The sequence below is a fragment of the Micrasema longulum genome, unplaced genomic scaffold (assembly GCF_059751315.1).
Source record: "Micrasema longulum isolate JH-2025_06_02 unplaced genomic scaffold, ASM5975131v1 h1tg000684l, whole genome shotgun sequence".
NCBI classification, from domain to species: domain Eukaryota; kingdom Metazoa; phylum Arthropoda; class Insecta; order Trichoptera; family Brachycentridae; genus Micrasema; species Micrasema longulum.
The window spans coordinates 36883-64309 of record NW_028277880.1 but is presented as its reverse complement, the minus strand read 5'-3'; the positions used below and the strand labels follow the sequence as shown (position 1 = coordinate 64309).

At 31.6% G+C, this 27427-nt stretch overlaps 2 protein-coding genes and 1 long non-coding RNA gene across 3 annotated transcripts in view; 2 read left to right on the top strand and 1 right to left on the bottom strand.

Moving 5' to 3' along the window:
- The window catches only part of LOC148279663 (A-type potassium channel modulatory protein KCNIP1), a 213400-nt gene extending 193548 nt beyond the window's left edge, over positions 1–19852 (top strand). The window contains exons 4-6 of the mRNA XM_088229595.1: positions 17990–18063; positions 18185–18397; positions 19574–19852. Coding sequence (XP_088085721.1) covers positions 17990–18063; positions 18185–18397; positions 19574–19684 — 398 coding nt within the window. The 3' untranslated portion in view covers positions 19685–19852. The remainder of the gene's footprint in view (positions 1–17989; positions 18064–18184; positions 18398–19573) is intronic.
- On the top strand, positions 5803–12816 carry Sumo (Small ubiquitin like modifier). Its single transcript, XM_088229594.1, has 3 exons — positions 5803–5996; positions 6445–6561; positions 11760–12816. Exons 1-3 carry the CDS (start codon positions 5979–5981, stop codon positions 11889–11891), a joined length of 267 nt encoding a protein of 88 aa, XP_088085720.1. The 5' UTR covers positions 5803–5978; the 3' UTR covers positions 11892–12816.
- A 6113-nt stretch (positions 19853–25965) lies between the features above and the next one.
- On the bottom strand, positions 25966–27305 carry LOC148279662 (uncharacterized). Its single transcript, XR_015822818.1, has 2 exons — positions 27176–27305; positions 25966–27060 (listed from the first exon to the last, which is right to left on the bottom strand). It is a non-coding gene; the product is annotated as an uncharacterized LOC148279662 (long non-coding RNA).
- Positions 27306–27427: the final 122 nt, after the last annotated feature.

Sequence of the window (27427 nt, the reverse complement as noted above, 5' to 3'; positions counted from 1 at the left end):
GCAATTTCGGTTGGTGAGTTTTTTTTTTTTTTTTTAAGCATTAAAAAAGAAAAAACTTTCAAAAAAATTAATGAAATTCAAAAGTTAAATGCATGATGTGAACAATAATTATAAAGGTAAGATAGGGTAGATTCCATAAAATACCTTGGTGTTATCATTGATAGGAATTTGCGATGGGAGGCTCAGATCCAGTCACTAAACTCTAAGTTGAGAAAGCTGTGCCATCTTTTCTGCTCTCTTAAAGACATTCTAGATATTGGCACTCTCAGAAGTGTGTATTTTGCTCTGTTTCAATTCACTGCAACCTATGGAATAGCTGGCTGGGGGGGGTTGTGCGGCATCCATTTCGCAGAAATTATTATTGAAAATAATGTTCCGGCGCCTTCTTACATACCCGTCAGAACAGCTGTTCCAATACATTAAGGTGCTGGATATGAGACAACTGTACCTAAAAGAAGCACTTACACACTTCTGGTCAAACAATAAGGAGAGGTCTCAGCAGAATGTCCGTACGAGGTTTTCCCAGAGAATGAATTATGTCATACCCAAAACCCGTACGACTTTTGCTCAGAGACATCTCTCATTTATCGCACCGAGAGTGTTCAATGTTTAGGAAGAGCATATTAAGCTCTCAAGGACAAATTAAGGACTGGATTATCCTTAGTGGGAGGGATTTGAGTAAGAAATTCCTTGATGATTTTCCGAATGATTGAGTTTACTGTTTACCATATTGATATGCCATTTATATATATTTTTTAAATATTTTTTATGTTTCTGATCCTATATTTATGGTGATATACTCATGTGTCTGTGTCAACTAATTGCTAGTCCCATCTTAACACAGGACTTTTAGTCCCATGGAGTTGGGACTTATGTCTCAAATAATGTACAATAAACTTATGTATATGTAAATAAATAAATAAAGGGTGACAGGTCAAACAATATTTTATATTATCCTATATGTAATTTAAGTATGTACTCGTATGTCCAACTTTATGTCATTGTTCTGTAATAAAATAAATAAATACATTTTTATGGGATGTGTGCTCTTTTTATATGTTTAATTATTTTGCAGTTAAATCGACTTGTGAACCTATTGATTATCGACACTATACATTCATAACATTATGAGCTTTAGAAATTTTCTGCATTAAAAATATATTTATTGATTAGTCAGCATCTTTTTTATTTAACTTAATATGTATTTTTTTGAAATATTTATTCAATATTACACAATTTCTCTTAGAGTATGTACATACTCTAAGCAATTTCCTTACTGTGCAATGAATCGTATTATCAGCGCTATGATTTTTTAAAGTCTTGTATTTCTGAAATTACTCCGCATGTGTCGTTTTATGTTCTCTTCGGCTTCTTTTCGGTCAGTTCTGCCGATTGCTCTGTTGACGGTAAGTAAACCAAAAATCTCTCTTATCATTGGTTGATTCATATTAACCAATGATGTCGTTCAAAGTTCTTCATTTTTATTAAAATATTTTTTAATATATTTTGCGTACATTTTCAAGAAACTTTGCCGTATAATTTAACTCGTTAATTTTTTTACCCCGCGTAAGAAAACATTTTTCGTATCCAATTTCCCGCAGGTCTCAAGTTCCTCATCACCAATTTTCATGTCGCAACTTGCTATTAAGTTCCGTGTTAAGAGGAAACGCGGTCTGACTTTTCTTCATACAAACGTATTATCGTATTTTCTCCCTGGAATATGGCACTAAAGCAGTGTTTTCTTTTACACATTATAGATATTTACCATTGGGGTGACTCGATTTTTTTTCTTTTTTGATTAACGAAAATGTGGGAGCTAGGACCAATCATAAACTTATAAAAGCGCCCAGTTTCATCTGCCGTCTTCGGACCAATCTAATCTTTGTCCCTTTCCCATTCTCTATGATTACCGAATGGAACTTCTCGCTACTATCCGTGGCCATGTTATAAGTCCTGTTGGATATACAGATCTGGTGGCTTCCAAGATGAATTTCAAGGCTTTTAAAAAGTTTTTTAATCATTTCAGCGAATTGATCATGTCCAATCAATTTAATCCCAGTCAGTGAAGAATTCACTTCCCTCTTTTCTCCCAATGAAGTACATATTATGTACTTCTGGATTACCTTCTTTCAGCACAAATATGCTAAGGCTACCAAATTTCAGAGAGCTCCTTCGAGCTGCTTTTCTCGTTTGAAAATGAGCAAATTTTCCGTGTTTGTGGGCACCGCCAAGGAGACTTATGTCCTCAGATGCGGTGTGCGGTATGTGGTCGGCAAGCTGCCGTCTTCGGACATACTCGTACGATATACAAATATTTTCAATATATATATGTTTTAATTGTGTATCGTTTGTACTATCTTCAAGTTTTGAGGTAAGTACATCGATATGTACCGAGGACTCAAGTTCTCCACGCTCCACGGTACATATGTCTACGTATTTAAAGTGATAAAAAATTTGTTTCACCGAGCACTTATTGCTTTCATGACGATTTTTTTATTTTATTTTAGAAAACTATATAAAATACGAAAGAGAAATGGGTCGATTGTAATTTTATTTATTTTTCAATTTAGAAAAGCATCTATTATACAAACTTTCAAAGAAAAAAACCCACTAATTTCCAAAATACTGGAAACCCTAGATTTCCAAATAATTCAATATTGTATAGGGCAATTAGAGAAAAATTTTAATGATCTTTCAGAAAACTTAAAATCAATATCAAGTATTAAAACATTTAATTTTTTTTTTTAAACATTAGACTCACGAGACTCACCCTATTCTAAAATCTATACATTAGAAAGTTATGTTTTTTTAGTACGACTATTCGAGTTCGAGCATATAATATTTGATTTTAAGGAACTTGTTTTAGATAATAAAAATTAATATAAAACGAACTCCCTGCAATTTTAAATCATGTAAACCTATGTTATTTTATACTTATTTTGTAAACATTTTTTAAATAAATAAAAAAAAAATTAAAAAAGACATTTAATTCCAACGGTTAATACAGAACCATCTACCGGTGAAGTTTGAAAACTCAGGGTAAATATGGCGCATGCGTACGATCACGTGACCTATGAGATTTAAAATATTGCCAATATGAAAAATAAATATAATTCCCATCCATATAATTCCTATCTGCTTGAACACACGTGTAGACATATCGATAGAGCCAGACTATAATTTGTAGAGCCGACGTTGTAATACCAAAGTACTTGTTGATAGAGATGGACGAAAAGTTTACCATACTGTCTTAAAAAATGTCATATAAAAATTATGTTCAAGCCAGCGCTTTTTGAAATTGAAATAATTTAGCATTTAATGCGGAGCAAAATGTCAGCGCCACCTATTCGTTAAATTTGGTTGTAATATTTGACGTCTGAGATGACGTGATGAAACCACATATCGACAAGTCGGTAGAGCATACCGAGGTAGGCAGAGATAGTAGAAAAGTTAAATATACCGTATCGATATGCTCCAATGAAGGTAGCGTTTACAATTGCGGCCTAGGGCCCATATTACAATAAAAGTTAACAATTATCTTCAATTTTATTTACAACCTAAAAATAAGTTTTCTGTATGAAACTTAGAATATGAATTGAATACATTTGTTGTAGAGGAGTTTGTGTATCTAGGAAGTATGTTCACTAGGGATGGAATGATTGAGAAAGATATTAAAAGGAGGGTGAGTGCTGGGAACAGAGTGAACGGTGCACTTAAATCGACTTTGGCAAATAAATGTTTGTCACAAGAGGCAAAATTGGCAGTTCATAACGGAGTCCTGGTCCCGTCCCTGATGCATGGGAGCGAAGTATGAGTGGTAATGAGAATGTGTGGTAAAACTATGTACGATAGATGCACAAATGTTGAGATCCGTCCATTATGTAAGGCTGAGACAAGTATTATCGACAAAATCAAGAAAAGAGCTCTGCGCTGGTTTGGACATGTAGAACGAATGGACAACGAAAGAACGGCTAAGAATATTTACAATGCGAATGTTGATGGATGCAGAAATAGAGGAAGACCGAGAAAGACATGGCATGACCAAATTTAACAAATACTTAAAGATGGACTTGTCAAAAGTCGGAATAATCGGCGCGCGTGCATGAGAAGATGTATGAATGTAGAGGAAGCGAGATCTGTATGCAAAGATAGAGTGTTGTGGCGTTCTATCCTCTCTGCCTACCCTTAAGGGGAAACGGGGTGATAGATTGTTGTTGTTGTTTACATTTTGTTATAAACACGTTCAATTACAGGTTATCGAGGAATTTATTTTTTTACAAATATACACATGTTTGTACATATATTTCGATTTTACTTTATATCGTCTCGATATGTACCAATGAAGATAGCGTTTGTAATCGCAGCCCAGAGCAACTCTGGGCAATACTTAAACCTAACAACTTCAGCTATTACTGGGTTAGGTTAAGTTAGGTTATGTTAGGTTATATTATAAAATAAAAAACTTTTTTACGAGTGTTAGAAACTTAATATTTTATTCATACCAAAGGATTTCACGTCTGCGATTTAAGGATATAAAGCCTTCTATCAACTGGTGAGTGGTTACATAAAATGTGAGCTAAAAATATTTAGGTATATTAATTATTAGGTAACTTTTGTAGATTTTTATTGTTCCTAATTTTTCTGATTATTTATTTAATGTGATGTTTAAGACTTTTAGATGCAGATAATTTTTCAGTTATTATTAGTTGTATCGTTAACACTAGTTAGTGGCGTTTTAGGCAACATGGCATAATCCATCATTCCTCCATAGGTATATATATACTTCATTTGTTTTCTGTTTATGTTTACTAACATGCAAGAGGATGCGTAATCAATTCCTCATAAAGTTAACTCGGAATATTCATACAAAGGACGTTTTCTCACTCTATAATTTCGTACTTTCTTGACTGGCTTACGAAACGTAAAACTAATCACATTACCTTGTATCATTTATCAGAAGACCGAGATACGGTGCATTCTGTACGTGTAACAATGCAATGTCCCGTGCGAATAGGAGAATGTTTTTTTTTATTTTTACAATACTTGCTACGATTTTGCAAGAAGTTATATTTAAAATTTAACCATTGAAATTAAGTCTTCGCTAAAACAAATAAACTTTGTACAAAAATAAATAACGATGATCACTCATTGATTTGTAATTTTTTTCAATTTAACCCAAAAACATTTCCACATGTACGTTAGGTTAAGTATATATTTTTTTTTATTAGGAAAATAATCAATCATTCAATATTTTTCCATTTGCTTTTTTTTAAATACTGCAAAGAATTTTTAATATTGACTTCAACAATATGCATTTTTATAATAAATGTGCACTTTTTATTACAAAATTTAAAAAAATCTTTATTACTATAAGTAGGTACTATTTTGTGCATTTCATCTTTATGGTACTTACTTACCATACCATAAACAAACGTAAGTACCAACGTGAAGAAAATAAATTATTAATTTACAATTTGTCGTCACTATTTTACAATACCTGAGTACGCTCCATGAAGAATTAAAAATATTCTTTATTGAATATTTTTCAAAGTATGTGTAACGTGTTAAACAATAAAATTTTGAATTATTTTTTAAAACTGAAAGTAAAAGTATCTTCTTTGATTATTAGCATTTTGTTAAGTGAACAACGAGAGTTTATTTTAGTATTTTTCTTCTTAGATAATACGTTTTCTTTCGAAATCGTGTTATTAACTTTTATGCATCATTTTACTCTGAAACTTTAATGTTTAAAATAATTTGCGCGAAATTTGTAGGATGCGCGCGCAAAACATTATTCACTCCGACAGTGCGGATGTTGGTACGACTGTTTCCTTCTCAAGCCGCCAAAAACGGGAGAAGCCATTAGCACGCCGCCCGAGAGCTGTGCTGTCAATCCAAATAATATATTTGTGGGGCTTATCCTATAGTTTAAACTAGCAAATTTGTGTTGGAAATATCCTCCCAAACCACGTTTCACCATGTCTGATGAAAAAAAAGTAAGTACAATACCTTTTTTAGCTTCGGCGTCGTGCCGGCATTACCTACACCATTCAGCTCGAGCGGCTGTGAAAATGCGTAATTGAGATCCACTTGTGCGCTACATTGACATAATTTCACCAGATTTATTTTGCTACACTCTCATCTGTGTTAAATTCGCCTGCAATTCTATTATTATGTGCAGCTTGGTGTCATCTTGTCGATAAAACATCGCACCGGGGAATGTGGCATCATAACAATAGGGCGAATACCGTTGCCGCTCGTGTAGATCGGTGACCCTTGTGGTATAACATACGTGAAAATGCTGTACAGTTTTGTTTTTAATAAATGCTTTCTCAATTTTTGCCGATCGTTTCTTATATTATCAGTGAATTGGAAATTTCTGCATGCACCCACGTATATTTTCTAAGTGTAATTTATTTTCAATAATTTTATTTTTCGTTTAAGGGGGAAAGTGAACACATCAACCTGAAGGTGCTGGGACAAGACAATGCCATAGTACAATTTAAGATTAAGAAGCATACTCCCCTCCGGAAGCTGATGAATGCATACTGTGACAGAGCGGTAAATAATTTTATTTATTTTCATTATGCTAACCTCCAATACCACCAAAATCACTGATGTGGAAGAAGAAGACTACCAGAAAAATAATAACAATATAGCAGGGCCTCGATTGTCCAAACGCCTTAAATTTATACCCTGTTCGGATGCACGAAGCATTCAGATTATAGTATGTGGATATTTGATGGGCATTTGTTAAAAAAACAATGTTTTTTATAACTGAAAGTATGTTTTAATCATGCAAAATGTTATATTATTAAAGTTTAATGCTGTTCATCTTAAAAGCATTCCAATATAGTGCTTTGACAAGTGTTACTTAGTGACAAGAAAAATGCTTTATCCTTAAATGTGCGTAAAAGCATTTTTTCTGGAATGGAGGTATCAATTTCGTCTGCCCATTCCAAGCAAGTATTCAAGGCAGACACAGCTTGAGTATTTAGAATCCGTGCAACTGGTTCCGATGCCCTTATTCTTTTTCGTTGGCATGCTTATTTCTTACCTTTCTTGCCATGTCGTCATCTGTTAAAGGCTCCAGACAATCAATATCAGCATTGTTTATAAATAAATCGTTAACTTTTACGTGGTATAAAGAATGGGTGAAGAGAGTGTGCCTAACTCTTCGCTAACCTAACTATGTCAATTATGAACGGTTTTCAACACTGTAAAACTTTGAGCATTGCTGTCATATCGATAACATAAAGACACCATTTTTACATGTGCTTTAAACAGAGGAAATACCTCTAGTTAACTTTAGTGACAATCTAAAGGAGATTTATAATTTTTTTGCAATAATCAGAGGTTGTGAAATTGATTTTTAAACTTAAATGCGATTTAGCAGGACATATTGTGGGTATACTGGCAAAAAGATTCAACTCTCAAATCCCTGTTTTGAGAAATCGAGCATTTAAGTTTTGTTCCAATTTTACTCTTTTATATCTTATTTGAATATAGTAAGATGTCAAGTGCTCATTTAAGAACGTGTTTGTAATTTATCCGTTTCTTAATTTTATATTAAGTAAATATTTAGCTGTTCAAAGCTTTTAGCCTGAATAAAATACCGGGTATACGGCTTAACCTTAAATTTATTTTTAAAACTACAGATACATAAAATTTAATGACTTAGTGTATTTTAAGGTTTTTTGCCAGTATACTCACAATCAGGATATACAAAGAGATGGTGAAATAGGCCCCCTTAAACTAGTAGTTTGAGCATAAAAACAATACAATCTTAACTACAGAAAACATCAGCACCGATCTTATTTTTAATGTCATTTTTACATTAAATAATAACAAAACGTGAAATACTTGCATACTATTTCATTGATTTCTAGTTAGTTCAATAGCTAAAATGCTATCCTCGCACACTAGGGTCCTGAGTACGATTCACAGTGAGATCACTATAACCAGGAAAGTCAGAGCTGTGGGAAATTGGATATAAAAAATGTTTTCTTACATGCAGGAAAAATTAGAGCATTTAAATCTATTGTGAAGTTTCTCAAAAATGTATGAAAAAAATAATTAAAAATTAATTACTTTGAACTATGTCACAAGGTCTTCCGAATCGGCAGAACTCATCGACGAGAACTTGTGACATCACGGGTGAACTTAAAAAAATCATAGCCCTGATAATATGATACATAAAAGTATTTTAAAAACCACTGAACTTTCTCATTGCATGTGCTATGCTACTCTTGGACAATAATATGTGATCTGAATATTATTTGTATAATATTGCAAATGTGACAAGTGGCGATCATATTTGTGCTTTCTTCCTTCATTTACCTTATCTGCACTGAAAGGAGCTTAAAATAATCATTTTCATTCGGTACTTGCATCGTGTCTTAAACATTTGGTACATAAAGGCGAGATGATCAGTTAAGCTTCGGGTGCAGGCAGTTAAAGATTAGTCTAAAACTGCCACTTTTAAAAAAATCTTATCTACCTTGCCGGGAATCGAACTCGGTACCTCGAGCATGGAAGGCGGACCCGTTAACCAATACACTATGAGGTGGACTAATCAGCATTTAATTTTCTGTTTTTATTTCTCACACAAAACGTCAGTCTTTTGCCCGGATACATACTAATGCTAGCCATGGAATTATCATTGGCTCTGCAGCCTGCTGTGGACCTTGACCTCCTCCAACATTCGTCACCATCTCCCCTTCTGTCATGTACTCCTCCAATTCCCGATGCCAATCCACATCCCGTTGCTCTCCATCTAGCGATTGGAGTTTGGGTCCACAGGCACTATCTTGAGGCTCTGTGTGAAGTATCCTATAGGGCACTCTCTCTTCACTCATTATTTCTACTTGCGCTGCCCGTTGTAGCCTAACATTAGAATAAATTGGGTATTTTTACAATTCTTTATTATTTTTATCCATAAATAAGCAAAATAATTCAATGGTAACTGTACTGATATCGAATAAATTTTCTACAAAGGTTTATTTTGAATTGTCCGAAACCGTGATGTTTCGCGCCCTGTGGGACAAACCGCACGTATGACATTTTGGCGCCAAACTTGTACGCAATATTTATTAGAAGCGCAGTCGGCAGTTGTAACGCGTGACGTCAAAATGACTCGATGCCAACTGCGTTCCGTTTTATATATGCTCATTTTTAAACCCGAAAATTATAGATGAAAACTGATTTTGAATACATTGATAGTGATATAATTTGAATTGTAAAAATTCTCTCTAAATATATATTTTATTTTTAACGTTATTCCCGACTTGTGAAAATACCCTATGTGTGTGAACTGTTTCCTGTTTGTCATTTTAATAACAGGGCCTTTTATAAAGAGACAGTAATAGATTTTTTGATTAACGTCTTAAATATTCCATATTGAGATAATTTTATTAAATTTCTGACGTATTGCCTTTAATTTACCGTGTTCAGCCGAATGAAGAATACAGTTCTGTGTGTGAAATAGAACCAGAAACCTGGATAAGTGTTTTCAACTCGATGGCTGCTGTCAGGTAAAAAACCTGGATAAGGAAATCGAGTGATAAGTTCGTCGTGTTGAAGAGTGGTTAGCACGTTCGCCTAGCATTATTAAGGTCCTGAGCTCGATTCGTGGCGGGTGGATGTGAAATTTTGATTTTAAAGGTTTTTTGAACCAAAATATTTCATTGTTGCTAGACTGACATTTGTAGTGTAAAAGTGTAAGGCCGATCACCTTATCTCCATGTAACAAATTATCAAAATCCACTGCATTTAGTTTACCAATGGAGTACCCTACACACCGCTGTGTGCAGAAAGAGAAAGGGGAATGATTATGATGACCTTTAATAAAACTCATTTTAAACAATGCTTGATAAATTTGATAATTCTGTTATATATACTTGGATAATTTCTATAGCGCCGTTTTTGTGAAAATCACCTCAAGGGCGCTGTACAATAAATAAATATCCCACCACGTCTTGCAGCTACAAAGCGCTTGGACGGTTGGGATTCTTGTTCCTCGTCTCCAATTATGATATACAGGAGCTAGATTACAGCACGTCTTGCAGCTACAGAGCGCATAGACAATAAGAAATCTGCTTGCTGCTTTATTAAAATTTCCCGCCCTTATATGTATATTAATTGTAAATGTGTATAGTGTTAAATAAATGAAACACAGACCGATGGTTGCCTTTCTCTGTGTGACTAATAATTTCATAACCTCATGCAATCTTTTGATGACTCACCATACTGTTTACTTATTTTATATTTATTTTCCTGCTTCGACTTCTAAATGAGTCACAGCATTTTAAAATGTGCATTGGCCATTTTGGAACCTGATCTCGCCAACCTTATCATTTTCAAAATATAATTTGCGAGTTTAAATAAGCACACACCGAAATGTTTGACTCTACGAAATTAGAGAATTGGAATTTGTTTTTCACCTTGTAATATGAAGTTTATCCTGTATAGTTTATTAATGCACATTATAATACTTTTATATCACCACATTTCAAATGTCTAAATTCTCTTTGTGGCGAGCGTCTGGATTTTGACCACATAGAAAAATACTGAAAAAATATAGCTTTGCATTTGCTAATTGGGGGGTGTTTCTAAGAAAGCTTAATTTCCGTAATGTAAGTTAGTTTGAAACTGCGACGCCAAATGCGATAATTCAGATCAGAAGATTGAAAAAATATAAAATTCAACTATTTCTTAATTGCTGACAGGGCCCTGTTGTTTTTTTTTTACAAAAAAAGAAGTTATTACTACTCTGGTTACTTCTAAACGATAATACATCTATTACAAATTACGAGTTCAATCACATTATCATATGTACCAGTGAAGCAGTAGAATCCATGTCTTAAACTCTAAATGGCATGTCAACATGGACAATAGAGTATGGTTTACTCATAAACCCACCTAAACACAAACTTTTTTTACTCTGAAGGCCATATAAATTCTTACACATTATTACCAAATGATCACTCTTATAAGAATTATTACTACCCATGTTACCATGACTGATTTACCTAGTCTGTGAACAAATTGATAAACCCTAACAACTTCAGAATACATGCTTTAGGTACATTTTGATCTCAGGAAATATGATCACATATCTGATTATCGTAGGCAACTGAAATGGCTTAAAATTATAAAGCGAAGAGACTATTACACCCTCTCACTTCTGTTCATACTTCATAGTCCTAACGCTCCAATATACCTTTGTGGAAAATTTCTACGGTCATCAGTTCATGGTTTACCTCTTCATTCTTATTCTCTAAGCACCCTCATAATTCCCACCTATAATTATTCCTCCTTATACAGTTTCCATATGGTTCGACTGTGGAATCATATCCTATCCACTGTCAAAGATGTTCCTACAGTCGCTCAGTTTAAATCAAGCCTGAAGAAATATTCCTTTCTCTTCCTTAATCTCTCCTCTTTTTCCCATTGAAGACTAGTATCGACATTATTTCATTTATGTACACATGTTGCTGGTTATTTTATTTTCTTCTTTTTTATTTTAAAACTAAAAATATAAAAATACCACACTTTATTTTATTAGTTGAATAAGCCCGCTAATGTACAAATGTGAATGTATAGAAGCTAAACAAATAAATATTGCCTATAGTTGTTTGTTTTGTCCTCGCTGAATGTATTTAAGTTATTGAATACGTTTGAATTCAACACATGTAACATTACTTTTTGTCATTTTGCATTATGTTTACTAAATGTGTATTCCATTCCATTTGTTCCAGGGCCTATCAATGCAAGTGGTTAGATTTCGATTCGATGGCCAGCCAATAAATGAGAATGATACCCCAACTTCTTTGGAGATGGAAGAAGCCGATACCATAGAAGTATACCAACAGCAGACTGGAGGAAACTGACTTCATTCAACTTAAAAATCTAATAACTTATCCGTAGCATTTGATGTTCACTTTTCATTTATAATTTAAATGTAAATATCATTCCCTGAAACTTCGGTTGTTTGATTTATCTAAATTGGACAAAGCAACCGTTTAATGAACCATGGGACACTCGATGTTATTTAAGCTGTTTGTGAAGTTGGTTTCAAAACCACATTCCTTTAAATACTAAGTTACGTCAAATTCCTCGATCCATGTTAAAATGGTTCTTCTGATAATACATTTTGTCATCCCATCCTTTGAAAAATTATTTAAACTCACCGACCTTTTGAAGTTGATTTGTCACTACAACTCCCTTGTGGTAAATAGGAAATGGTGAACTATATTTTCAAAAGTAATTTCAACCAACAAAGTGGACTTTTTCGACTAAAATTAAATGTGGTTTTTATTTTGAAGTATAACTAATTATTGTATCTGTAAGAATAAATATAAGATCTACATTTTATTTTTATTTTATTCCTTTTCCTCTACATAATGTGGGTACATGTTTATCCATTATTAAAAATTCCAGCGTTTCAAAAATGTTTTATCAATTGAAAAAAAAACTAAGGATTAACTTAAGTAGGTATTAAAAATCAGACAAATGCCTAAAACGTAAAAAAATAAGAACATTTTGCCTTCAGTCCAGACTATTTGAACTGATGTTTGGAAAGAAAATGCATTTCTTCATCTAATGGAAAGGAATCTCAATAAAACACATGTATTTTTTAAGAAGTACGGATTATACCAAATTGGTTCATTGTTTTTATACCCTGTTTTTTAAGACCTAAGAATATTAAGATAGTATTTGATGTTTGTCTTCGAAGGCAGCATCCTTCATTCATTTTTAATATCCTTTAATGTAAATCTAATAATTTTACCTAATAAAAATATTTGAAACGTAAAACTGCTTTTTATTATTATTGCCTTCATTTTTTTTGCATAAACTACATAATACGAGGGTAGGCGAGAACTAATGCACACATGCTTGTTGATCGCGAACGAAATTACCTTTAGAAACGCACAAGGTGGCATGTGTAAGTAACATTCTCCCTTTATACGCATTCGCAGGTTAGAAGCTCATCACGCTCAGCCACCGTACGGGCTGGGCGTGAAATATAGTTCCTCCCCAACCGTAGCTTATAATCTTATAATAAATCTGAAAATAAGTTGTTATATGTTAGAAAACAATGAGTTTATGTTTATAAATCATTAGTGTGTAGTAGTGTAGTCATGTTTCAACAAACAGTGGAAAAAAGAAGACTATTTATTTAATAGCATTGTTTTATACTTTATTCTTAACAAAATATGTGACAAATAGTGAACAATGGAAACTTACAAAAATAGTGCGTCTGTAACCTTAAAATCATAAAATTTTATATGAATCCTTTAAAACCGTTTAAGAATCAGTTTTTGACGCGAAAGTACCTAAATTTTGCTATTTAGAACACTACACCCATAATTAAAAAATTACAACAGTGCTACTAAAAGTGAACTGACATTTATTGATAAATACATAATATTTCAAATATCTGCCTTCTAATAATATACAAAATTATAAATCAAACCGCTTATACACGCGTTTGTGTAATATTCATGTAAAGAAGTGAATTTGAACAGGAATGTTGCGTCTCATAAAACGAAATAATACGGACCAAAATGGACACCAAGTCGTTGGAACAATAGGCGTAATCCTGGGGTCTACACACGTGCGTTTCCAGAAATTCTCCAGCAGCCTAGTGGACCACATGGTGACGATATCTACCTACTGTCTACAAAAGATTCTCTTCGGACATCTATCTCCCTTTGTTAACCATGGAGTTGATACAGTGCTTTATTTATTTAGTTTTTTATTGCTTACTTCTTGGTATGAACACTTGACCAATTTACTACTATACTCTATTTTTTATAAATTTATTGATATTGTTTTAACTTTGCTGGAATTCCTCTCATCCATGCGCTTTGTAGCTGCACGATGATTGGTTATCTAGCTTTCATATTTCAACTTTAAAATACCTTAATTTTGTAAACGGGGTCTAGAATTCCAATCGTCTATGCGCTTAGTAGCAGCAAGGCGTGTTGTAATCTTACTCCTTTTTACTATTCATATTATTATTATTTTGTAATACACTAAATTTATTTGTCAATTTTTAAAATGTGTAAATGGGGGCTAAATTTCTAACTGTCTTTGCGCTCTGTAGCTGCAAGACGTCCTGTAATCTAGCTCCTATCTATTATAATTTTTGATTGATCTTAATTGAAAACGAGGAACTAGAATCCCAACCGTCCATGCGCTCTGTAGCTGCAAGACGTACTGGGATATTTATTAATTGTACAGCGCCCTTGAGGTGATTTTCACAAAAATGGCGCTTTATAAATTATCCAACTATATATATAAGGTGTTGTGTTCATCCAGTGTATTTTGAAAAGCAGAAGTATGGAACATCTAGTGTTAAATCAATGTGAGTTAAACAGCGCGCTATTATTGCATTTTTAACTGCTGACAAAGTGATTCCTACTGAAGTTAACTGTTATTTGAAGGCTGTTTATAGTGACGATGCTGTTGATAGATCTACTGTAAATCAATAAGTAAAAATTAGTGATTACGAGCCTAGAAAAGCCATTATTGTTGATAAAACACTCAGCAGACGTCCAATCACTGCTACATATGATAAACATCGCAAACTCGTCGACGATTTGATTCAAAATTACCAGTGAATCGCTCAAAAACATATCACAAAGCATATTGGAATGTCCAAGAAACAAATCAGCTTTTTTATTGAACAAATGGGATAATGTAAAATAATCTTGCAGCATGATGACATTCGTCCAACTAACTCGCGTGCAACTGATGAGGCTCTGTAAAACATGAAGTTTGAACCTGTTCCGTGCCCTCCTTACTCCCCCGATCTTGCACCTTGCAATTTTTAGTTTTTGCTTCTACTCAGGAGTAATCATTATACCTTGGACAATGAGGTGAAGGTAGCTATCAAGTCAAGGATTCGAGAAAAGTCGGAAGAGTTTTTCAGTGACTGAATGAAACAACTTTTTACAATTTGGGAGAAATGTGGTGGGCTTAACGGTGACTATTGTACTTTTTGCCCGATCTTGTTATTTGTTTTTGTTCATGTTCTACAAACATATGTGCATTACTTTTCAGCATTCCCTTATATATTATGTATATTTTATCACTGTAATACTAGGTTAGTATGCATATCGGTATTACTTCGGAAGTCATTGGACCAATCATTAGTTTTAAGATTTGATATTACTTCTTAACATAAAAAAACGGATTTACAAAATTGCATATTGTGATGTAATTACTACTACTAAGTAACTTTAAAATCAGCATTTTTGAGTTAACTGTTAAAATATGTATTTGCATCTTCCTCGATAAATGCTACGAATCAACAAATTGTGATTCATTCAAATCACATTTTGATGATTTGATGCATGACTTACGTATTTGCAGCGTTCATGGAGAATAAAACAATGTGTTTTTAGTGAGTAACTCACAAAATATTGCATTTAAAGTTACTTAGTTGTAATTACCCTGCGTTTATTTTATGTTACTAAAGAAATCAAGAGTAAAAAGGCTAAGTCGCTGACGCAGCACTATAGCCTAATTTGAGTGTTTATATACGAATTTCTCAGTATTTTAAGCTGCGCCGTAGCCAACACCCATGATGATCATTTCCCTTATATGATGTTCATAAAATCAACAGATTTATATCACACTTAATTTTACAAACTGTCATTTAGATTTACATTAAAATCAGTTTTTAGTATTTATCCTTCATAGCCCAGGCTGGTATTCTAAAGCTTCTCTACCCTCTAGAGAGTGATTAATCTGGGGATTTTCATTTTTGCATACTTTAACACTTTGCTTCATTTCTAGCAAAACTGATGATTGACTGCCAAATAAATAAGAACACGTGAAATCTAACATGAAAATTTTCATCTAAAACATTATTGCGACCTTAAGCATTACCCAAAACAGTTAATTAGGTTGAATTGACCAAACTGTTTTGTTTTTTTTTTTGGGTTTTTATACAGTTTTATACATCATATGGCGTTTTATCATCAGTGTGGCTATTATATGAAGCAAAGTAATAAAAATCCCTAAATTAAGTACTCTCTAGGGGGTGGAGAAGATTCAGAATACCACCCCCGAGCTAGTATTATGAATGCATTTATAGTGTATATTATTAAATATGCCCTATAAATGTGTTCATAATACCATGTTTGTACAAATAAATATAGATAATTATAGATTTTAAGACAGATAGTTATGTGATGTTATTATTTATTTATTAAATAAAATTATTTATTAAAATACTCAATACTGTGGGTAATTGGATCTGCCGTAAATAGTAGCATTCCATAAATAATTTTTAATCATGAAAATATTTTTAGTTATTATTTTCTTTTTTTTGTGTAAAATAAATATTTGCGTTTTTATGATTTACCCAAATATTTAATTTTGGTGGCCATTTTCAACGAGTTGTAAATAATAACTCACTATTAGAGAATGGGAATCAAGTTGGGGTAGGATGGGATTTGAACCTCGGACCTTTGGTCCGTGAGTCCGAGATACTAGCCACAGGACCACAACCCGATTCACTTTCTTTTTTACTTTCAACAGTTATAATAATTCCTTATCATTTACCCCGTTAAAATTGTTCTATAAATATTGAAAATAACATACTGATTTTGTTTTTTTTAAAGGTGCAAAGAACAGTACCGTTTAGTTTACTGATATTAGAATCATGACAGTTACATTCAAACAAACAAGTCCGAGGGTGGGTTTTTCGAAGAGCAGGAGCACTTTTCAAAAGAAAACTGACACCCGCTTTGAATTAAACAATTGATAATTTCTAGAACCTATTATTTTCTATTATCCGCCATGACAATTGATACTACATGTAGTCTGAAATGTTGAAAATTAATTATGTTATACACAGCAAAATAACCCCGAAAACAGCAATCAGCATCCGAACAGCAATGTTTGTGACTTCTTTAAAAATTAAAAATTTAGTAAAGTGAAATATATTAACAAAATATATCATAAAGCATAATGTAATTTGATACTTTAAAAAAATTATTACCTGTTTATTAGATACATATATATTATTATTACTATAGTTGGATAATTTCTATAGTGCTGTTTTTGTGAAAATCACCTCAAGGGCTCTGTACAGTAAATAAATATCCCAGCCCGTCTTGCAGCTACAGAGCATATGGGCGATTGGGATTATAGTTCCTCGTTTCCAATTATGATATATTTACATTACAACAGATAGGAGCTAGATTACAGCACGTCTTGCAGCTACAGAGCGCATGGATGGTAAGAGGTCTAGCTCCCATTTACATTATGTTTCAATTTGACAATGAAGTTTAGTGCTTGAATGACATTAAAATAAATGAAAAAACTCAACTTTGTTTTTAACCACTAATTTTTATTTTTCACCGACCGGTTTCAAAGCAAACAAGCTTCTTTGTCAAGGTTTAGGTAACTAATGAATTGATTCCTTTTTATTTTATTTCTATCATGTTCACTAAATACTACACGTGGACCCAATAAATCAAGTGTTTTTTTTGTTGGTCGGTGAAAAATAAAAATTAGTGGTTAAAAACAAAGTTGTTTTATTTATTTTATTATAATGAATAACCACAAAGTTAGTGCTTCAAATATAAACTTTATATATAGAAAAAAACTCATTTTTGAAAATAGGAGTTAGATTATAACAAGTATTGCAGCTACTGAGCTCTTAGACAGTTGAAATTCTAGACCCCATTTTCAAAATTTAGGTATTCGATAGTTGATAAATATTGAAGCTCGATTACTAATCGCCTTGCAGCTACAAAGCGCATGGGCGAGTGGAATTTTAGCAACCTATAAATTAGACTAACATATTGCTTTCTCATACTATGAAATACTTGAATTTTAATTTTGTACCTGTGATGTAAAAGCCCTCTGGGCGTATATAATAAATAAAATGTATTTGACACTTAACTTCAAAAGTTAGATTGAATTTGCATTTACAAAACGTTTGCATTAAGGGTTTTTTTTCTTACAGCAAACACCAGCCAGTATGCCCATTATGTATTCAATACATTGGACCAAGATAACAGTGGCTTATTAAGTTTTGAGGTAAATTACCCTTTTGTAATAATAATATGTGGCATATAGCGAATTATTATTGCGCAAATGTTCTTATTATGTTCCTCTGGATTTTAATCCTTTTTTATTATCCCTGTTTTCATCATTTTAGGAATTTGTGTCTGGATTATCAATTCTCTCGAGAGGATCTTTAGAAGAAAAATTAAGATGGACTTTCTCATTATACGATATAAACGGAGATGGATACATAACTAAAGAAGAAATGACGGATATAGTGACAGCTATTTATGACCTCATGGGGAAGTTGGCTGAGCCAACTGTTGATGACGATACTGTTAAGGAAAAAGTGGAGAGAATATTTCAGGTTTTTATATTATTAAAATACTTTTGAGATATTATATGTAAGTCCATTTTTGCTTCTTGATCTCATTCAAGGAACAAGGATTTTTGCTATCAATCCCTGATAATATTTTTTGGACTTTCACGGCCATTCAGATGCACAATGAGTTTATCTAGGTTATTATGCCATGTGTCGTGCGTTCTAGCGTAGACTGTAAAATGACAAAAATTTCAAATTAACAAGCTGCATACAGCAACGACTGCAATGTGGTATAAATCCTAAATACATAACATTACATATTTATTTACACAAATAACATCAACCCTGATGATGAAGATTGTAATCAGCTACGTCGAAAAAGAGTACGAACGACACACAGCATAATAACCCAGAAATGCTCTTTGTGTACCAATCCCTGACATTCTCAAGCAAAATCGGATAAGATGGTACCGGCTATCACAGTTGCTCTTATCTAGCAATGTTCAGTAAACCTTTCAAAACATTTTCTCTATACTGAGGCTATTCAAATCAATATTGTTTTGAATATGTCCAAATGTTTGCAGACTGGCTGGATTTCTTCCCTGGGGAGTTATTCAGATCTAAATTTGTTTCAGCAGGATGAATCTCACTCACGAGATAAAGGTTTCGGCTCTTTTACTTCACAAAAGTCAACAAATGGTAGAGTTTAAAAAATGTGGATGTTTAAACATTGGCAGAATGGTGAATGTTACACAGTGTGTAAAGTGGCCATTAGCTCTGTAAATGCCCAGACTTCCATATTCCCTTCTCAAAAATGTTTTCCCTCTGTGTTGCAACAAATTATTATACATATATTCATTCATCATCAACTATCCTTCATTTGTGCCTAATGATGCACTGCATTGATTTAATGTTAATTACATTATTGGATTATGCTTTTATATGAAAAAACCTTTGTAAAAAAATATTTCCTATATAACCTTTACATGGCAGCCAAGCACATTACATGAGTGGATACATACATGAATTAAATGTAATCAATGAAAATAACCTATGAGTTTGATGATTTCCTTTTTTTAAGTATATTACTTGAGAGATTGTGACTAGTTGTTTCCACCACCAATTTATCCTAAATTAAATGTCCCTTTAATATTTCTCAGTGACTACCAAGGCAGGGCAGTATCACACCAGTTAGAAATAAAGTATTTTTCTTCTTTTTAGAAAATGGACGTTAACAAAGATGGCGTTGTGACATTAGAAGAGTTCCTCGAATGCTGTAACAATGACGAAGACATTTCCAGATCGATGACAGTATTTGACAGTTCCTTCTGACGCTCCCCTGTCGGTGCTCGTCCTCTACCCCCGTGGTCCTGAGGGAAGATAGTGCCGGCAGCCGAGGAACCTGAACCCTCTACATCCGCCAGTAACGTCCATTCCACTTTGGAAATTCTCATATGAAGTCAGTCTGACAATGTCATCTTATGCCGGAAAGCCAAGAAACGAGAACACCCTTGAAAATGTAAATATGTATATCTTTTGATACGATTGTTTCCATTATTGAATTGTTGATGCATTGTTGGGAGATGGGGTATGTTTGCGTGGAAGTTAACACATATATTGGCTCAAAATGTCAAAAATTATAGGTGTTTTAATGTTTGTTCCATTTTAAATATTTTATTTTTTTGACAAATTTCTATCTCGCCCCTTAAAACATTTAAACTGTTTTTTTTATTATTGATCATTGCTTCTGACAATTATTTATGTTTTATATATTTTAATTTCTTTTCTATAAAATCAACCGAATACTATTGGTTGGTACATTTATTAAAAAATTTCCTTGCTTCAATCTTTCAATAACTATGCTTTAATTTATTTATTTCTTATATTCGTCTTAAATCATTTTTGAAATCCAAGATTTAGACATTAGCGCTTCTATACTCTTAAATGTGTAGGATTTATGTAACTTCACTTCTTCCCTAAATATGATAGTTTAATGTGATAAATAACACACCACTGAGTCCTAGGTAAGGTTTTTTTGTCTTCAATAAGACTTCCATTTAATTTCAATTACATGAGTAATCTTCCAAGTTTTATCAACAGCAGATTACAACAGTTGTTATAATGTGCACATATTTTTTTAATGAACATTGATGGCATTAATTACTATTCAATTTGAAAATATATGTATATCTTATGAGATAAGTATGAAAAAATTATGGTGCGTATTAAATTGTAGTTTAATTGCCAAAATAATGTTATTAAATTGGCATCCTGTGTTTCACGTATATTCAGTGTTTAGATAAATAATGCATGATTGTTCCAATGGTTTTCTTATTAAATATTTTCCCCCTGAAAACCTGCCCTACTCATTAAATGTATTATCCGATATAATAAATATTGATGTACTAGAGATTGCAATGTATTTGTATTTTTATTGACAAAAATGTTACATGAACGGAAATCTTTACCTACTATTAAATTTAAATTACCTACTAAATGTGTGAATTTTGTGTGAATATAAAAAATCATTACATGTTTATTATCGATGGTATAAAAACATACCATTAAAAATATAAATATATTATATTTTGTTTTACTCTAAATAGTATACATACATTATTCCAAATGTGTAGTTAAGTAAATGATGTCTTATGATCTTCAAAATTATTGATGGTTTCTAAAAGCTGAATATTTACATGTATTAAAATTAAGGTTTCCTCCGTCTTTATCTATCAAAATTTTATTTGGATACCTAAGCATTATTATTCTTGAATATTAACATTACACCTCCTTTTTATTGTTTAGTATTCACAAGTTTGTCTTGGAACCTATATGTAGGTAGGTATATTCGATGTATCGAATATACTTTTCTTGAATAATTTATACTTAGGTTTTTTTTATTCGATGAAATGAAAAAAAATCATCAAAAAGACATTTATAATCCGTGTTAAGTTATATAACATAAACTTTGTGATGAATGAAAAATATTAGTACCTAATGCTGCTGAAGTTATTACTTGTATTAATCTTCTATAAATTATGCCAATATTTGCCAAGTCTTCAGTATTTTTTTTTGTTTACTTATAGTTATTTAGTATTTCTAAACTCCATATTTTCTAATATGATGTTTTTCTAAATCCTGTTTTATTTACTCTGGATATCTAGTTTCTTTACTACTTATAACATTTAAGAAAATGTAAAAGAGCTTAAATATAACAATGATTTAATACTCATTTAGGACAAATTAATGTGTTTTATATTACATTATTTTTACATTACTAACATTACTATTTTAATGTAAACATTATTTCAATACTGCGAAATAAGAATCAATTTTGTTTATTTAGTAAATTAAACAATAAAATGAAGTTATTTGACCAAAAACTGTAAATTTTATTTATAACCAAAATATTTTTCTAAAATAATCTCGTTATTTGAGGTCAAAGTAAATGGTAGTTAGGGTTTTGGTTCATTTTAAATATTTACACACCTACCTAAATTGTTTAATGAAGGAAAACTAATTATTAGTGTGTATGAAGATAATGACAGTATAAAGAAATTAATGAATTAAAGAAATGGTTTAATATGCATATTGTATCCCTGAATGTTAGAAATCGAATTGTTTAATATACATAATATTATATATTCTTATTATTTCTTGATTGTTAAATAAATTTATAATAAAAACCATTCCAAAATATTGTATTAGACCTATATTTGTAAAACATTGTTGTTCTTTGAGCTACCTTATGGTTTTTGGTGTGGGTAAATGTTTTTTTCTTCCGTGAAATTCATTTCACATGTTTTTTGCAAATAATTTTTATAATTAAACATTGAGTTTATTTTTACTTAATATTTTTCAATTATTTTTTTAAAATTTTAATAACCTTAAAAATTAAGATCATCAGAAATACTGTAATCACAGAATTACGTACTTATTTTAATTTAAATATTTTATTCTGTACATATGAATTGTGATTTAAATATTTCCTGGTTTAAATAGTATATATTTATACATATATACACTGTTATTGGAAAAATACCACATATCAAAAATCATAATAAAATTGTATTAAAGACACAAATTTACAACAACAAAAAAAAACATAATGTAACATAACGAGTGAATACTCAAAAATAAATGGGGCTGTTCATGTAGTTTTATGATAAAACTTTTATTTTAAATATTATTTCTGTTTTTACCCAGTAAGTAATATGAGTTTCTCACTATAAATAATATAGAGTCTGACACATTTCGGAAGAATCGCATACTACATTCAAAAATATATATGGGCATATGACATTATAAAAAATGATTAACCTTATTATACAAAATGGTACAAATAAACATTTTAAAATTTGTTTTTTAATTGCATCTTGAAATCCACATACATCATGAAATAATCCATATCTAAAATTATATTATTATCTCTCAGGCACCCTACGGAAAATTAATTACAACTAAATAATTTTCATATCTCACAGACAATCACTATAAAGCTGAAATTGTTTCTAACCTCTGTATTTTATTCTCCAATTAAAATTTTATTTTAAATACATCCAAATTTTTTAGGTATTAAATTGTCAAGTAACCCACTGAAAAATTATCAAAATATTATACACCTGTATTTTTTAATATTAATATTTTCCCCGGTATTTTTGAGTACACAATCTGATATGTTTTTGATTGATTTTTTTATGTTTCTAACAACTCCTTGTAGTGTTAATTTAGTAAATAAAACAATTATGTTTTGTTAAAGTGCACCCTCAAAAATCAAAAGCAATATCCAAAATTGTTTTTTTTAATATTTTTAATTTCTTGTATGTACGTACTACGTCCTGTTATATGCATGCATAGTAAATTTTATCAACTAAAATATTATTACTATGCAATCCGTTTAACTTAATATTTCATATAAAAACAGATTTCAGTTTGTAATATGATTAATTGATTGATTTTCACATTGTTAAAAATGCAATCAATTTTGTTTTAATCGAATCACGAAAGCATATTATTTATAAGTAATAGATAAGTCACGTTGTCAAACAATGTTGTTTTAAACTTTTTTTTTAACAATGGATTTAGGAATATTTCCATTTATAACTGCAAGGAGTTATTATCATATATTTTGTTGTTACTCAATGTAAATGTGTGTTTGAAAATGTTTTAAGATGTATGTATCTATTTTATAAAAAAATACAACTTAGTTGATGTACTAAATGTAGTTTTATTTTCCCATATTATCTATGAGTATTTCTAGACTGCAATGAAAATAGGGATCCAAAAAAGAATTTTTAGTAATGGAAAAGTGATTAGAGAAAAAATTATATAGATGTTAAAAATTCAATGGTAAGGAAAAAACAGTGTCGGTAAACTTAAATATATAAACTATAGACACATTCTTAATGGTGCATAGGGCGCTGTATTATTACTCCAATTATAGTGTATCAGCAATCATTTCAAATATATATGACGGCCAGGGCCAGATTTAGACTTGATAATGCCCTAAGATTTTTGAAATATGGGGCCCTTTATAAGTCCAAATAATCTATGTCAGTGACTAATATGATTTTCAGATACGTAGAGAATTAAACTGAAATACAATTAAGAATTACATTGATAGTGAAATAATAAATATTTAATTAAAATCATTTTTATTCATAACAAACTCTGGAGAAAAAAAAACAAAAGTTCTTTTAAAAGGTACAATTTACAAAGGCTTACTGTCTTATCTCTTGAAACATGTTATAAGGATTAAGGAATTACTCGTATATTAAACTAAAATATTTTCTTTCTTGCCATTGCCAGAGCAGTCACTGATGACATCATCAGATGATAAACTGCATAGTTTGACGCTTTCTATGCACATGAGACTGAGAGAACATAATTTATCTTGAGTCATTGTTTTTCTAAATTCATTTTTTATCCTCTACAGGTGAGAAAAAGATCTTCCTCCAGAGCAATTTTCCACCATTATACTAAGAAACAATCTCAAAATTGCTTATACATTAGGGAATGCTGATTGGACACGATTGTTAAATATTACCCCATACAGATCCTGGGCTTGTATTCCCATATGAAAACCATCAATCTCGTGTATTTGCATACAAAATACACGAGATCAAGTGTTTTCTACGGCCGCGAGAACAGTGCAGAATGGCACCGCTGATGTGTCTGTCTATCTTGTTCCACTGAACCATGGGCTTGACCATGTCTAACATATTAATGAAAATGCTTGACTTCTCCTACTAGAATCTGGGAATCCTCCCTAAGCAAATAGCGCTTTGTTCTTCGAAAAGACACGCTAAAAAAAATAAGTGAAGAGTATGGGACATCCCGGACGTGCAGCATTGTGACTAATAATGCTGCAGTATATTTAAGTATACATACATGACAATTGCTCACTCGGACAATATTTTTTGGGGGCCCCCAAGAAAGTGGGAGCCCCAAGCTATAGCTTGTGTAGCTTACACGTAAATCCTGCACTGATGACGGCAAGATAATCTCACTTCAGATGCAAGTCTTAGGATTTTCAACTCTACCTGGGTGTTATTTAAGATAATAATCCTAGAATGATTTAAAAAAGGGTGTGTATTTTGTAAAAAAAATATATTTGTCATAAAAATTACATGTTAGGTATGTAAAAAGTAGTACTTCTGATAGACCCATCAAAAAAAAATACTCAATGAAAAATAAATACATGTACCCCATAGAATTATAATTCTATGATTTACCATGGATTTACCCATATTCTCCAATAAAATATTTTCTTGGTGTTTTAGATAGGTATGTATTTTTAACACTGACGGTTTGTATGTTTGATAATTCTGAAGGGTTTTTAGTTAAATGGCCTGTTTAGAATATTTAATGTGACATAGATGGACATCTAATAAAAAATGTTTATAAAAATCCTAATCAAGAATTTCAATATGACACCTAAAAAGAGAACATCATCTGGAAAAAGTTTGATGCCTGGTTGCCTATGGATTTACCCTATGTAAAGTTCTTACTCATTAGAGCATAATGTTTTGGCCTATGCTCAACTTCTATGTCTATTTTAGTCTTGTGGAATTGTACATAGTACGGTTGAACAGATAATAATGCCCTACATTTTGCTAGAAGAACTAATTGGTAATATATGCAAGCTTGACATTATTTCTAAGAACCTTTTTAGGAAGCAAAATTGCTAAAAAATATCCATGGTAGCTTTTTTGATTCTTTTGGTTGTTTTTTAAATTAGGTGGGTAATGTGGAAATTTTGTGTCCAAGCAATTTTTCTTTTTCTTTATTTTTAAAAGTTTTAAAGTTATTTTAATTTTGTGGTAGAATTACAAACTCAGTTGTCCTAGATTCAGTTTTTACCACCACAACTCGTGCTCTGTTATTATATTTTAAATAAATATTTGCAATCTTTTACCCTAATATTTCGAAACTCAGACCTCCCTGTCCGTAGTTTACGACATTAGGCAGGATACTTTAACCTATCTCAAATTACGTATTTGTGTTGGACTGTTCATTATTATTAAATGAGATCATGCATACCAAATCTAACCAAAATATTATGTATATTCAATATTTCTAATTGTTTGACCTCAGTATAAAAACACAGTAGGTTTAACAGTGAAAACGATTTATTTAATTACTTTTGTTAGTATCATGCATTTAATACAAAACTTCAGTTATAATAAATAAAAAATTACGTTAGCTTTTTGTAACATAAGAACATAAGTTTATGAGAATGTGTTAAATATGAGACCTAATATAAAATCAAAAAATTCAGCACCCTTTTTTCTATTTTTTATGGCATGAATTTAATAATGCACAGTAGGCAGGTATTACAATTGAAACAAAATAGCAATATTGAATTTAACATTAAAATATAATTGAAATAAAACTGTAAGAGAACCAAGCTTTTTGTGTCCTGAGAAACACATAAAAACTACATTAATCTTCCTCAATAAATGTTTGGTAGAGACTTTGGAATACATATACAGGATGTTCATTAAATCCTGTCACATACAAAACCACAGTAATCAGTATCAATCAGTATGAGTAAGAAGACAGTGGCAGATTAAAATAAATTTTTAGGACAAATAAAATATTTATAAAAAAAAACAAATAGTTCCTTACTTCTGCAGGGGAGAAACGAGGAGGAGGGGGAGTCTGATACACTGCCAACCGCGCGGCCGCGCCCCTCTCGCTTCCCCCCTGCAGAAATAAGCAACCATTTGTTTTTTTTAATATGCTAATATGTCTTTTTGCCCATACTGATCATCGTAGTTTTGGATGTGACAGGGTTTAAAGAAACGCTGTATAACGTTCTAAAGAATAGTAATTTAGCACATTCTTAACAATGATAATGTAGCGTTGATTATATTATATAAGTTCATGGGTAGTTACATTTTTTTCGCCCTTTTTAAACATTTCCTATAAAAAAAATTAACTCGTTTATTTTTTTCTTCGAAATTGTATTATTTTCATCGTACTTCTTTATTATTACAATTACAACATAATGCAAAATGGGATATGTTCGAAAAACATGATTTAGTTAGAAATAAAACAAGAAGTCAATTTGTTTCTTTTTTGGGTGATACCGTACGGTATCGCCTAAAAATGGTGTTGGATTTATTCTGACGTTTCGGTTACCATTGCAGGAGCCATCTTCAGGGTAAACTGGACACGCAAGCTACTCAATGGTGTATCAGAAACTAAAAAAAAAATAATTTTAAAAAATTGATAACAGTGGCCGTGAAAAACCTTCGTACCATTCGTAAAAAAACAAGAATTCGAAAATCATAATTTCAACTTTTTTTATATACTTACCTAGGTATATAAAACCTAGTACCTATTTACATTATTAGACCACAATATGCCAAAAAAACGTGGTAAAACTGGCAAACATAAAAAAAATATGCATACGTCACTAACTTCCGACTACACGATGCGAACAACCATAGACAAAAGTTAGAATATACCGAACAACTGTAATATCGGAACATATCCCAATATTTTCCACACATACATAGGCAAAATGTGACATATTTATGTATATATATGCAAACATATTTATACTAC